At 34.1% G+C, this 15,618-nt stretch overlaps 1 protein-coding gene across 1 annotated transcript; it reads right to left on the bottom strand.

The window, feature by feature from the left end:
• Positions 1-2,948: 2,948 nt before the first annotated feature.
• Positions 2,949-5,216, bottom strand: LOC130824854 (uncharacterized). The gene is made up of 4 exons (XM_057689870.1): positions 4,633-5,216; positions 3,991-4,462; positions 3,532-3,908; positions 2,949-3,441 (listed from the first exon to the last, which is right to left on the bottom strand). Exons 1-4 carry the CDS (start codon positions 5,214-5,216, stop codon positions 2,949-2,951), a joined length of 1,926 nt encoding a protein of 641 aa, XP_057545853.1.
• Positions 5,217-15,618: the final 10,402 nt, after the last annotated feature.

Here is a 15,618-nt window from a genome sequence, read left to right as displayed (position 1 = left end):
TTAAGTATTATATATCTTGTGCTTATTACTAGTGATCATCTAGAACTATACAAAACAACTAATAATAATAAACTAATATGACAAATATTAAACTAATGATACAATATTTAAAAGATTTTATTACATTATTTCTTTTTAGGATAATAAGAACCTAAGAATATTAAGGAATATTTATACATTTTCTTAACGTAAACATATGTCTTTTATATGATTATATATGATTATATGAATGGTAATTAAGTTCAAACTAATTATAATATAGACAATCAATTAATTAAAAATAAAGAGATAATATTTTATGATTACACGTGACAATTTAATATAATAAATTATTCTATATAATTCTCATGTGGAACAAATGAAGACGCTTAAGGAAGGGGTTTGACAATAAATTTAATTCAATACATTCGATATACTATATTGTATTTAGTTAGAAAAAATGACATATAGCACAATAAATTCGATATTGAGTGAGTACATATTCCTTAGTTAATTATATTTATTCAATAGACATATATGTATTCGTCAATTATCTTATTATTATCATTTTATTTCGCTATTAATAAGTGAATAAAATAAAATTAAAAATAAACACTTACAATACTATAACATAAAACTAACACAAATTGTGCATAGGCACCTATACTATACTAATAGAACTAATAATATATTCATACTATTATAATGCAATTAATAATAAACTAATACAATTAATAATATATTAATAAATTTTAAATTACAAAGGAATTATAATTTGCGTAAAAGAATAGTTATTTATAAAAGAAGACGAGACAACTTTCTTTTAGTCACTTCAATATAATGCACCACTAACAATTCAATGAATAAGAGCTATCACTAGTAATTTTTGGCATTAAGGTATAATTCTCTGACTATATCTCTCGTTTCGTACCCTTTTCATTTTTAATAGTCTTACTCTTTTCTTTTATATTAATTGCGTTTTAATCTAGTTGCAACGTTTATTTTTTCATACAGTTTAATGCACTAATTCAACCCTTAATGTTTCAAATTATGTATAACAAAAAATTAAAAATAATTAAATATTAACAATCTTTGTGTTGAGACGAATCAAAAGAGATCCCACTTGACTATATTTTAAAATATAGATTAAACACTAATCACAAACTAATGATGGTGAATGAATAGTGCAATATTCCTAATATTGAGAGTAATTCGAAACGGAGGAAGTATCATCTACAAACATAAATTATTTCTGCATCATGACCACTTATTTCTATTTTTTACTCGTTTTTTAACTCATTTTTCAATCCAATCTTTAGTTCTACTAAATTTCACTTATTTTACCGTAGATGAAAGATAAGAGGAAGAATAGAGTAATTTGGATTTTGAGGAATATGAGCAAAAAGAAGTTATGCTTTTAGAATTTTAGCATTACCACACCACATTTATTTATGGCATGGACATGTGAATCACAATCACATTGCTAAATTGAGGTCAAGTGGATCACTTTGCCACTGGCTACTGGCTAGTGCTAAAGTGCAGCAAAATTAATTTAAATCATAACAAAAATTTTATTAAAGAAATAGAGTTGAAGTTTTCCTATAATTATCACTTTTAAAAAAAACCCAAATGTTTTTCTGACTCTATTCTACCTTTTTTAGAGCTTGTTCTCATCATCTGGTCTGATTTAAGGTCTAAATTTATTAATGTATAATTTGATTTGTTCTATTATGGTCTAATTTGATTTGCTTTTATCTAATTTGATCCAATTAAGTCAGATGTGATCTAATTATGTCTTATCTGGTTTAATTTCTATGAAAGTTATTATTATTATTATTATTATTATTATTATTATTATTATTATTATTATTATTATTAGAGATATTATCAATGGTACCCCTGTACTATAGAAAAATAACAATGGTATCCTAGTGTATTTCAGTGGTACCCCCCAAGTGTATGCTAATTACAACCGTGACACTAATAATGATTTTTCCGTTAAATGTCCGTTAATTTTTGAATTTAACCTAACCATGGTTAGTTTGTAATTGTTTAAATATCCAGCATCAATTCAAACACACGATCTTCTTCTTCTCTTTTCCATCTCCTCTTCATTCACTGCTTCCATGGCTGCTTCCTCAAGGATCTCATCATTCTGCGGTAAGGTGTATTCGGGTAATACCAAAAGACAACATGGAAGCCCTAACGTTAATTCCATTGAAGTTGGTGATAGCTGGGTAAGGTTGAAGAAATGTTACTGTGACCCAACAAAATTCTATGATATTAGGGTTTCGGGTTCAATTAACAATCTGGGAAGAATCTACTACAAATGTATGTCGTGCCAAGCAATTGAATGGGGTTTTGATGCTGATTTGAAGTAAAAAATTGATGAAGCTACACCTGCAGAGGTACAAGGTGCTGCTCCTGTAATGTTGAATGGCGAACAATTTAATGAACTCAAAGCAACTGTTGAAGGGCTGTCCAAGAAGGTTGATAGCTTACTTAAGGTTCTGGTTTTCATGAAATTTATTGTAATGTTCTACCTATTATTGGTTTTTCTTGCGATTGTAAAGTAAGATTGTAAGCGTTGTAATGGTTTCCATATATGTAAGCTTAGGTATTGTGTTGGTTCTTGCCTTGTAAAAGTAAGGTTGTACTGTTCATTACCAAAAAATTGGAATTAGATCAATTTGCATACCAAGTTGCTGCTGTTTATCCAACATCTTACATAATTAATACAATCTGGAATACAATCTTACATAATTTGCATCCATAATCATACATTAATTTTACAAAAGAGGTTTAATCTACTATTCATCCATTAGTTATACAAAAGAGGATTAATCTACTGTTCATCAATTAGGTATACAAAAGAGGATTAATGTACTGTTCATCCATATGAAGTCAGAAGTTAAGTAATTACATTCACATAACACAAATACTAATCATTTTGCTTTGCTCTTTCCCTTTCACTTGGAAGTTGAAGCATCATCAGTGTTTGTTGCTGCTGCCTTCTGTTTTTTTGTTGCCCCTCCCTTGCAACTGGCCTTGTTGTGACCAAAATCCCCACACTTTCCACATTTTATTGTCTTGCTCCTCTTTGCCTTCCTCTCTTCATCATCACCTCTCTTTCGGTTCCTACAAGGCCTACCAACACCTCTTTTGAGCACAAGAGGTAATATAGTAGGGTGTTCAGTTGCTGGCCACTTATCCTGGTCAGGGATAGGTTTAATGCTGTGATGATAGGCCAACTTATATTTCTCTACTGAATACCAATCATCAACCAAGGATTGTGGATCAAGACCTTCATGAAGTATCGCTCTCATTACATGCCTACATGGTATGCCAGTGAGTTGCCAGACATTGCAAAGGCATGTACATTGGTTCAAACTGACAGCCAAAGTTGATTTACCCTCCACCACCTCATACTCCCCTGGACTAGACATGAAAGCCCTGCAAGACCTACTCTCATTGCAGAATACTTGAACTCTCTTCGCAATGTTTGGACACAGCCTCTCCCATTCTTCACACTTCTACCTCCTTGCTACTAACCTAACCATTGTTACTCTCCTAATTCCCTCTAACAAACTTAACACTGGCTTGCACCTGTCAGTTCCTAGGGTTGCATTGAAGCTTTCCACAAAATTTGTCTTGTTAACATCACACTTCAATTCAGGGTCAAATTTATGTTTTGTCCATCTCTCCTGTGGACCCAAATTAGCAAGCCATCTCCTTGCATCAGGGTTGTTTTTTTCAATCTCATTCATGGCCTTTGCAAATGTGAAGGTTGAGAAGGCCCCACATGCTAGCCAAAACAATTGCCATAACTTAGGCCCATGAAAAGACTTCTTCCAGTTGGCACTAATGTGTCTGCAACAATACCTTCTTTGCACCTTAGGCCACAAATCAGTGAGAGCCTTCTCAATTCCCTGCATATGAAAACAACATATTAAGATTAGGTTTAGAAGATTATGCATAATCAATGAAATACCAAGTAATAAGTGTTGTTACCTTCTGCCTGTCAGATATTATGCACCAATTGTCGCCTCTGTTACTTGGTTCCAGTACATGCTTAAGATGCCAAATGAAGAACTTCCAACTCTCTTCATCCTCACATGAAATAATACCCCATGCCACTGGAAACATTTCATTGTTGCCATCAAGGGCAATTGCAGATAACAAAACACCACCATAATTACCCTTTAAATGAGCCCCATCCACTCCAATAACACTTCTACAACCAGAAAAAAGGCCCTCTAGAGATGCCTTGAATGATACAAAAATGCTCATAAATACTAGTGGTCTATCAGGATGTGTAGGGGGATACCAAGCACAATTTGCATATGAACCCTCGTTTGTTGATTTGATAACATCACAGTAAGATGGCAATGCACTGTATGATGTATCATGCCCACCATGAATGATACTCGAGGCCTTGTTCCTAACCCTATACAAGCTTGGTTGTGCCATCTCAACACCATATCTGGACCACAAAAGCTCATTCAAAGCCTTACCTGGGATGTCATTATTAGCCCTTATGTCCTCCAGTAAGGCATCAAAGCCTTACCTGGGATGTCATTATTAGCCCTTATGTCCTCCAGTAAGGCATGTCATGCCCACTTCACTGTTACCATAGGGTTTTTGGTTTCTAACCCCAAGCATGTGTGTTCAGCATTTTGAATTTTCTTGATAGCCCAAGTGACACCATCAGGCAGCGTAGAAGCATGCAATCTCCACTCACATTTTGCTTCACTACAACTAATTGTGTACCTAAGTCTGTCTGCTTTATCAACAATCACTGAAAAACCAGATTGTATGCAATAATCCCTAATTACATCCCTCAAATGTTGCTTATCTGTAAACAATTGCCACTCCTTAATCACAATATTCCCAAAACCTTTGTCTTTGTACAACTCCCCATTCTTATACAACTTAGTCAAATAATTATCAAAGTCATCACATTCATCATCCCAAATCGGTCCTTTAAATGAATCAAAATAATCTGCATCAACATCTTCCATCCTTATTCCATCCTCTACCTCAGCCTCTTTATCACTATCAACCAAAGACACAGTATCACTGTCGCAATTATGGAATGACAGGGTTGGATTGAAAGATTCATCATCACTCTCACTGACCAATGACTGTGTTCCAGATTTAGCAGCAGCCTCCTTGTTCTGTTGCATCAATCTTACAGACTTTCTAATAACTGTCTTCTTAATTCCCTTTCTTTTCATAGTGGTCTTTGGGATTTTTTGTTTGGAAATTTGTTTAAAGTTTTCTTAGCATTGGTCTTTGGGGTTTGTTTGGGGATTTGTTTAAATTTTTCTTTTGTGTTCTCTTTGATGGTGTCTTCTTTTGTGTTCTCTTTGGTGTTGTCTTCTCCACATTAAATTTATCATTTGCTTCATCATTAACTTCATCAGCTTGGTTTATCTCATTCAATAACTCAGTATTTTCAATGATAACATCATTGATGTTGTCAGGGGATGGTGGGTTTATCTCAACATGTCTTCTACTCCTTCTCAAAACAGGCAACTTGGGCCTAAACTCAGTCTTTGGTGGTTTCCAACCCTTGGGCTTCAAAATCTACAATGGGGTTGGAATGGGGTACACTTCTATATCAAAATCACTATCAACATCCATATCATCCTCAACAGCATGTTCCTCAAGTATTACAGGTTCCTCCTCACAGGGTACATCAACATCCACATCATCAGTAGGTTGTTTCTCAAGTGTATCAGGAGTTGAAATGGGGTCCATATCATCAACAGGTTTTTTCTCAGGTATAACAGGAGTTGGAATGGGGTCCACATCATCCTCAACACTCAACACAGGCGGCTCCTCATAGGGTTGACTAGGGGTTGGAATTATCAAAACAACATCATCATCATCTTCATCATCAAGTTCTGCAGGGGGGGATTGGATCTCAAATCTTTCTTCAGTGCATTCTACTTTAAGGTTTCCCTAAGCCTCCTAGCATTATCTAACAGGGCATTAGGTTTAGAGTCCCCTACATGGACGCAAATACTGTCCTTGCCCATATTTCTACTAAACATCTCAAACAATGCTTTATCATCAACTAGTTCAACATGCTTCTTTTTGTATACATAACTAAAACTGGGATGTTCAGGCGTCAAATGTTCCTCCCTCTCAGCCTTATCCCAATAATCAATAATCATGTCAGGCAAATTAACTTGGTCGACATCTTCAACAAAAACTTCTGTCTCTTTACCCTTGTACACAAATTTCAACACCACACTATCATCCATTTACAATCTGTTAACACAAAAAAAAAAACAAAAACAAAAACAACATCAATCATCCAATGCCAAACACATTCAGAATTCAAAAAAGCCTTAAATTTTAGGGTTTTTCCATTACAAAAACGACCCAGAACACCTTTAAACCACAAAATTCAAGAACAAATCCTAAAGATCGGAAATTTTAAGACGACAAAATAAAAAAAAAAAGCGACATTTTACTTGACATTTAGAGTAATAACTCAAACAACCGAACATCTTGCATGTACAGAAAAAAATGAGGAAAGAATAGGCAACTTACCAACGTCAACAAAAGCAGCAATGAGAAAGATGAAGCTTCAACAATGGCGTGATCAACGCAGGGAGATGATGATGAAGACAGAGTAAGCAAGTACGGGTTAGGAGGGAAAAGGAAGAGGGAAGCAAATGAATCACAAACAAATCATGGTTGGTTTTTAATGACATTTAATGGAAAAATCATTATTAGTGTCACGGTTGTAATTCGCATATACTTGGGGGGTACCACTGAAATACACTGGGGTACCATTGTTATTTATCTATAGTACAGGGGTACCATTGATAATATCCCTTATCATTATTATTATTATTATTATTATTATTATTATTATTATTATTATTATTATTATTTGCAAATAAAGTTTTATTAATTGCCAAAAACAAACCAAATACATCCCAACAATTTTGGAGATTGGTTTTAACTTGAAGCCTACTCACCTTGTTATGCCATCAACAATTTTGGCTGAAGGGGTAATTGAAAAGTAAATGGTTTGTTGTCTCTATATCAACTCCACATAATGGACATTAGTCCTTTTCCACCAATTTCCTCCAAGAGACCTTACGTTCATTCAAGTTTACGTGTGAAGTTGTATATCATTTAAGGACAAGACACTTTAAATAATTTGTGAGAGTTTGACTTATAATTTGAGGATGATTGTTGTTATCACCCGTAAGGATTGCTATAGAGGAATTTGGGTACTATAATAGGGTTGGAAGTATTTATTATTCGTTCCTATGGCTAGGGTTCTAATAAGAGCCACCATAGAGGTATGCATGCTTTACCATTGGGACAACGTCTTAGGTCGGATGTTGTCTTGGAATTAGCTCTCCTATGTGTATTCTTCCAAAATTATATAACACTTTGGCGTCCTGAACGGGACAGGCAACGTCATATGTTGGGGGATTTGAAATTAGAGGTGTTATGATCAAACTAGAATCTTTGTATGCTAGGATGAACTCATTGATATGCTTATATTGCTCATGTGTTATGTCTCTGAACGTGTACTGGTTGTTGTGTTTGTTCTTATGAACTTGCGGTATTGACAACTAGCAATTTGACTTCGGGTTGGGAAATGGCAAGTGAGAATGACCAAGTAGGACACCTTTGAATTTTTTTTAATAAACTTTGTTGTTGATTATATTTTATTATACATGTACGAATTATATAAATTTGATGTCATATTGGTGTTATTCTAGAGGCCAATTGGTTCTCAAGTTGCACATTTATTTTCCGCTGTTGAGGTTGTGTATTTTATTTAGTTATTCCTTATCATTAATAAATGAACGATCCACTAATTAACTTAATTTATAATGGTCCACGAATCAATCGAAGTTCAGATTTACATATGAGTGTTTGGGTCGTCTTAACTCAGACTGTTACAGTGATCCTACAAATATATAATAATGTGCTTTGGATAAGTGATTATCAATAATATATGTTCTTTTTGTATGTTTTAAAGTGTAAATAAAAAATTATATCACTTCATCTATTATGTTTTGAAACATAATAGTTTTAATAAACATTTTAAACTGCAAATCAACAAAAACCCGAATTTTATAATGGTATTCATATATATATATATATATATATATATATATATATATATATATATATATATATATATATATATATATTTTGACACACACGTAAGTGAAATTGGAATTTTATGAAAATATTTACGGTTGAAACTATCCTAATAGGATCGGATTATTGGATCGCAGGATCGTAAAATCCTGTTATGATCCTACCACCTATATTCTTGAGCTAAGTAGGATCGCATGATTCTACCAATATTAAAATCCTATCTACGATCCAGATTGATCACCTATTTTCAGATTATAGAATCGTAGATTAGGAGTGAAATTCTAATAACCATGGTTGTTACTATATAAGTATAGAAACTACTTTAACCAGAGGTGGTATAGTTAAATTTTGGCCCAAAAGTTTTATTTTGATTTGCAAAGTTTTAGTTTATACAATATAAACATTGCAATTGATTATGGCTTTGAATTTTTTGAGTCCAATAAACATAATGTCTAAATTCACTAAGCATTGTTTTAGCTGAAAGGGAATATGATGATTCACACAACTAAAAAAAATTCCAAGAGCGACGACTAATCTCTAATTGATAGGGGAATCAAATATCAAAAAAATTCTAAAATCAAATGCAAAAACACAAGTCAAAACACAATCCACAACACTAAAGGATTTGTTAAGTTTAGCTAATGTGGGTTACATGATTTCTAAGCATATTGTATTTGTTAATTGAAGATTTTTCAAGTTCTTAAAGAACTTAAATGGAAGTTAATACAATGGTTGTTCTAGAGTAGCCAAAAGTTAAGGCTAGAGGTGAGGATTACAAGTGAGGTTTAGAATGGAATAAATAGAATTACCTTATCTAATGTATCATGGGGTGTTTATAAGACATACCTATTAATACTTTCAAAGAACCGAGAAGCTAAAATAGAGCAAGCCAAAGTGTCACACAACACAAGAAAGCCAATTTGACTTTTTGGTGGCCAACCTAAATGTTGGGTTGATTTTTTTTTTTTTTTTTTTTTTTTTTTTTTTTTGCCTTCTATGAAAATTCGACTCACGTTTCTTTGCTATACCCAAACAAGGCACTTTCACATCCTTTGCACAATTGCACCTCTTAGTTTCCCGAGCTAAGTCTCATATCTCCATGCCAATAGATAAGCCAAGCTTCTGATATCAACTATACCTCAGCATCATTAAACATGCACACCGCCATTATGTAACTCACATAATTAACATTTTTTTTTATAAATCCAATACACCTTCTATGTGTGAATCTCATACATCATGTCCACCTCTATACAGAAACAGAATGGCTCGAACTCAATAATGGTAGAATTATGGTTAGAAGTTGAGTAGAAAAACAGAGAATAAACAAGAGACAATCAAACAAGCAAGACAATGTATTTATGAGCTATCTATGCATACCTCCCCCTCAAGTAAAGTATCTTAGAATTAATATAATCTCAATTACACTAATGACTCAACTTACAATAGTCAAGAGCTCACTGTTAACCCATAAAGGTTTCACCTTTAATGGTGAAACTCCACAAATGGCACTAATACAAAGAAAACACTCTAATGGCCAATGCCCTAGTTTCTCCAGTGCATTTGCCTCACTTCTCTTGCTTCTAATGATGTTCTTAGACCCCTTTATATAGTCCCTCATCATATTAGAAGCTTTAGGACAAAACCCTAAATGTCCAAGTAAAACAGCCCGCAAAACAGAATGTCGCAAGTAAGACCCTAACTTATCAATCTTAGTATTATTCAAATCAACTTTTTTATGTTAACATCTGTTCAATCACAAACTTTCACATATTTAATTGAGTTCAATTTACATAAGTACATGAAAAAGCTAAAAATAGATCAATAAAAAATAATCAAGAAAAATAAAATATAAAGGAAAATGTCGAGGGCTTAAAAAATTGTTAGCCTAGGCTAGACGGATAGTCAAGCATATAAAAAGTGTTTGTTACTAAGGTAAGTGGGAGTAGGGATGGCCACGGGGTTACCCGGAACCGAACCGGTCCCGAACCGCTTGGAACAGGATCCGAAACTGGAACCGTTCGCGACAGGTTCCGAACCGGCCCGAACCGCGGAACCGTGAAACCGCCGGAAAAAAATGCATGAACCGGACCTAAGAACCGCGGGTTGGAACCGGAACCGATCCGGGTGAACCGGTCCAACGGTTCCATGGAACCGGAACCGGGACCGGTCCGGGTGAACCGGCCCAACGGTTCCATGGAACCGAAACCGGGACCGGTCCAGGTGAACCGGCCCAGCGGTTCCATGGAACCGGACCGGGAAACTAGCCGCTGCAAATTTTCCTATAAATACCCATCAGTTTCAATCATTTTCATTCACAACTCATCTCTTCTCCTACTCTCTCTACTTACTCTCTCTACTTAATTACTTAATTACGCAATTATTCTCTTAATTACATAATTAGTCTTTTAATTATTTCTTAATTTAGTTAATTACATAATTAGTCTATTAATTATTTATTTATTTCTTAATTCTATTATTATTATTTCAATATTATCAATCATGTCTTCTTTTTTGAAAAAAGCCTCTAAAAAAGTTACTAAAGTGGCAAAATCATTGGGAGGTTCTAGCTCAAAAAGAAAGGCCACTTCAACTCCGTCGGTATCAACAACATCTTCGATTATTAATTATAATTATGAACCAAATTATCCAGAAGGGTACGACCAAGAATTACATAATTATGCAGAAGAAGTGAAAAGAGAAATACAAATTGATGAAGAAGAAGAACAAGAAGAGGAACCAACGACCCCTACTGGGATACATATATCTCGATAGTCATCAACAAGATTACATGAAGAACAACTACAACAACAACAACAAAGACAAGCTTGTGGTAAACGAGTTAATTTCCAAACTATCGATTAGTTTTATAATTTTATTCTTCAAATTGATTAAATTTTAAATTATTATTTATTTATATATCATGGTATTTGAGTATGTCTTTATATTTAAATTTAGATGAAGATGAACCAGTAAGACAACCTTTTTCGGCAATGCCACCTCCTAGTGGTAGAGCTGTTTCACATGTGTGGTCGTATTTTACAAAAGAACCAACCGACAATCCAGATGTTTTCTTATGCACTTGTCAAATTTGTGAAAGTCAAGGAGTAAAGCCCTTAGTTTCATACAATTTCGCCAGAGGTAAATACTTTTTCAGTTTTTTATACATACATTATATATTCATATTTTATAAAAATTTATTTATTGTGTTTTGTGAATACGTGTTAGGTGGTGGTACGAGATCTTTTAACAAATATTTGGCAAAGAAGCATAGAATCACAAAAGAAACTCATGCAGCAAGCGGCAGCGGGACCACAAGTGGAAGCTGACAGTGGGACATTCCCAGCACAGGTATGCCTTTTAAATATAATCGTAATGATATGATTGATGAATTTTCTAAGTATGTAAAAATTTGTGATGAATTGCCATTTAACCATGGTGAAAGTAGGGCATACGAGCATTACACTAGAAAAAGTTTGCAACCACAATATAGAGCAATCCCTAGGAGCACGCTTAAATGACGCACAATTAAATTATATGAAACAATGCGCTATGAATTAGTAGAAATGTTTAAATCTTTTAATGGTAGGGTTAGCATAATAGCTGATATTTGGTCTGCTCCCCCACATTTAGAATCTTATATGAGTGTAACAGCACATTGGATAGATCAAAATTGGATTATTCAAAAAAGAATAATTGCTTTTGAGGCAATGCTAGAAAGACATACGGGTGAAAACATAAAATATAGATTAGTAGAGATATGTAGAGAATGGAACTTATTAGATAAGATATTTTGTTGTTCTACCGATAATGCAACCGCTAACATTAAATGTATGGAACTTTTGTATAACGAACCTGCATTTAGTTTTATCCTTGGGGGTAGCTTATTACACATACGTTGTTGTGCTCATATAGTTAACTTATCTTGCCAAGCAGGTATAAAACAATTAAGCGATTTATTAGATCCAATTAGAGACATAGTGAAGTGGCTTCGAATGGGACTGATAAAGAGACGATATAAGCAATTATGTGACCAATATCAACTAAAAAAAGTGTATTGGTCATTAGATACTCCTACACGTTGGGGCTCAACCAACAATTTATTAAGAAAAGCGATTGCTTATCGTCCAGTTATAACACAACTTTATAGTGAGTGTACAGATAGCTATATAACTGATGACACATGGGAACTAGCTATAGGTGTTCATAAAATATTAGAAGCGTATGACCACGCAACTAAGATATTTTCATATGTTTACGAACCAAACGTCCACTTAGTAATAAGTGAGTGCATTACTATTTTTTATCACCTTCTTAAACATACGCATGATGATACTAACCCATATTTAAAGCCGATTTTTGTAGATATGATGGATAAGTGGAAGGCATATTTTACCGATTTTCCTTATATTTATGGAATTGCAACCATTTTAGACCCATGTTTTAAAACAGAAGTCCTTACTAAAGTAATTGGATTTTACTACCAATCATTAGATCGCCCGCCTAGTATGTACATCATTATGTTGGAACTTGTAAAAAACTTTTAGCAGAACTTTATGATTACTATGCTAGTTTATATAACCCAAAACGCGATACGTCTAGGCGTGCTAGCGTCTCGGCACGTCCCTCTTATTATAATTCCGTAATGGCTAATATAATGAGCCAGGATGATTGTTTTGTTGGATCATCTTCTTCTTCACCCTCCACTGCATATTTAGAATTAGATAATTATCTTAAACATCACTTTGAAATTGACCAAGGTAGCTATAGTATTTTAGGGTGGTAGAAAGAAAAATCAATAAAATTCCTCATATTATCGAGAATTGCAAAGGGTATCCTTGCAATTCCTGCTTCTACGATTGCGTCGGAGTCTGCTTTTAGTGCAGGTAGAAGAGTTTTAGACGAAAAGAGATCTTGTCTTGCTCCACATAGTATTCAAATATGTGTTTGCAAGAAAGATTGGGATCAAGCGGAGATTCGAACACAAGGACTAAGGAATGATGATGATCAATGCGATGATGATGATCCATGGATGATGATGGATACATCTGCATCATCGTCAGGAGGAGAGTCAGCGGAAGCATCTAACCAACCAGATAATGATGACGAAGACGAATAGGATCAATCGGACAACGATAAATCAACATTCAACAACTACAAATAAAAGGTATGACAAAGAACTACGTGGGCTTTGATTCCTTGGGGATACGTAGGCAGCTTAGTATTCCTTTGGGTACTAGGTTCAAGTCCATTTTCTCCCTCTTTTTTTATTAATCATCTTTATCGACATTATCGTTGATTCGTTTCTTATTAATTTATTTTTTTCATTCTTTTTAGTAAATATTTTAATAACGATGACAACTTGACAAGCAACGAATTTCGCTAATAATCAAGTAATCATCAAAGGTACGTCCGCAATATTATAGTATTTTTATATTATATAAATATTTAAGGAAAAATAAAAATGGAACCGATGGTCCGACCCGCCCTTCCCCCGAGTTGGAACCGCCGGAACCGCCTCATGAACCGCCAACGAACCGTTTGGAACCGCCCGGAACCGGAACCGTTCGCGACAGGTTCCAAATGGAACCGGAACCGGATGGAACCAGAACGGAACCGGCCCAACCCGGACCGTGGCCATGCCTAAGTGGGAGTAATATGAGTGTTGCAACAAATATATGTGAACCACTTTATATCAGAAGCAAAAGTACTTGTGCTAATGATTTTGGTTGAGGAAGTTCAGTCAATGCATGTGATACTCTTCTCTTGCCTTACATAATGTTGGAGTAAGTGATTCTAACACAACCTCCTACTGCCTAGTCGAACCTAATTCGTACGAGATTTCTCCAACTATTGAGAACCGAATTTCTTATATTGCTGCCTTAAGTAGGTTTGATAGACCAAGAAACCCATCAGATGGCTTATGAATTTCTTGTTGACTAAAGTTCTGATATAATAATTTTAAAATACGAAGAACCTACTAGCTACAAAAGTGATTTTGCGAGTCAACACTCCAAAAAGTGGCTTGGAACCACAATTTTCAAAATGGATTTCATGCATGAAAAAATCAACTGTAGGACTTGGTACAGTTGTCCAATGCTTAGCATCTACTGGTTGCAAATGAGTTTAAGACAAGAATAGAGACATTAGTGTTTTTAAGATAGGAGTAGCAGCAAAAGGATACAAACAAGGTCATGGTGTAGACTATGATAAAACATCATCACTAGTAGCGATGCTTAAATCTATAGAGATACTCTTAGCTATTGTTGCATTCTATGAGAGTGAGACTTAGTAGATGGATGTTAAAACAACATTCTTAAATGGGCTCTTGAAATAGGATGTGTACATGACACAACCTAAAGATTTTGAGGATCTAGAAAAATCCTAACAAGGTCAGTATGTAAGCTTCAAAAGTCTATTTATGGACTGAAGCAAGCATCTCAGAGTTGTAACCTTCGTTTAAATGAAATAATCAAACAGTTTGGTTTTTCTGAAATTGAAGATGAAGTTTGTGTCTACAAGAAGTTTAGTGGGAGTAGTATATCTTCTTTGTCATATGTGTACATGACATATTACTCATAGGAAACGATAATTCCATCCTTTACTCGGTTAAATGGCTAAATAATTATTTCTTTATGCAAAACCTTAGAAAAGTTGAGTACATGTTAGGGATCAAGATCTATAAGGATAGGAATAAACGATTGATTGGACTAAGTTAAAGGACTTATATTAATAAGACTCTTACAAGGTTCAACATGGAAAATTCGAAAAGATAATTCCTCCCAATGCAATATAGTTTAACGCTTAACAAGACTCAATGTCTTTTGTACATCGATTAAATTAAGAGGAAGAGTATAATGTACCTTATGCCTTGGCCATACGTCCATTGTAGTTGTCATGTTTGTACTTGACTAGATTTCTTATATATTTTGAGTATATTTAACACAATCCAATCAAATCCAAGTGATGCACTCTAGAATGCAACTAAGAACATGCTAAAGTACTTGAATAGAACTAAGGATCATTTCTTAGTGTATGGAATGAGAAGTAAAGTAGCGCTTGATACTGTTAGGATAAAAGAAATTCTTTTCAAAAATAGAAGTTGTGCTTAGTGTTAGAAATGGTATTATCTTGCGTAGATGCCCAAACACGTTGCTTAAAAGTTTCACATTATTTCATAAGATTGTTAAAAAAGATAGATGTGATACTTTGCAAAAGTTAGGCGAATAACAATAGTGTAGATTTGTTGGCTAAAACATTATTTCAACATTAGCATGTGTCTCATACTAAGGGTTGAGTTTCATACATATAAGAAAGTGCTTTTAACTGTGTACTATTCTTCAATTAGTCAAAAATGTAAAAACATTTGAATACGTTTATTCATGTTTATCATTAGAGTGTAAGTTCTTATTTAATCATGATTTGGTGTTACACAAAATGTCCAAAGTATTTTGTAACATTTAATAGGTTTATCAAATAGGTGATTTGATGAAT

Source organism: Amaranthus tricolor, chromosome 10, assembly GCF_026212465.1.
Source record: "Amaranthus tricolor cultivar Red isolate AtriRed21 chromosome 10, ASM2621246v1, whole genome shotgun sequence".
Lineage (NCBI taxonomy): Eukaryota > Viridiplantae > Streptophyta > Magnoliopsida > Caryophyllales > Amaranthaceae > Amaranthus > Amaranthus tricolor.
Note: the sequence above shows the minus strand (reverse complement) of the source record. Positions and strands in the feature narration are given on the sequence as shown.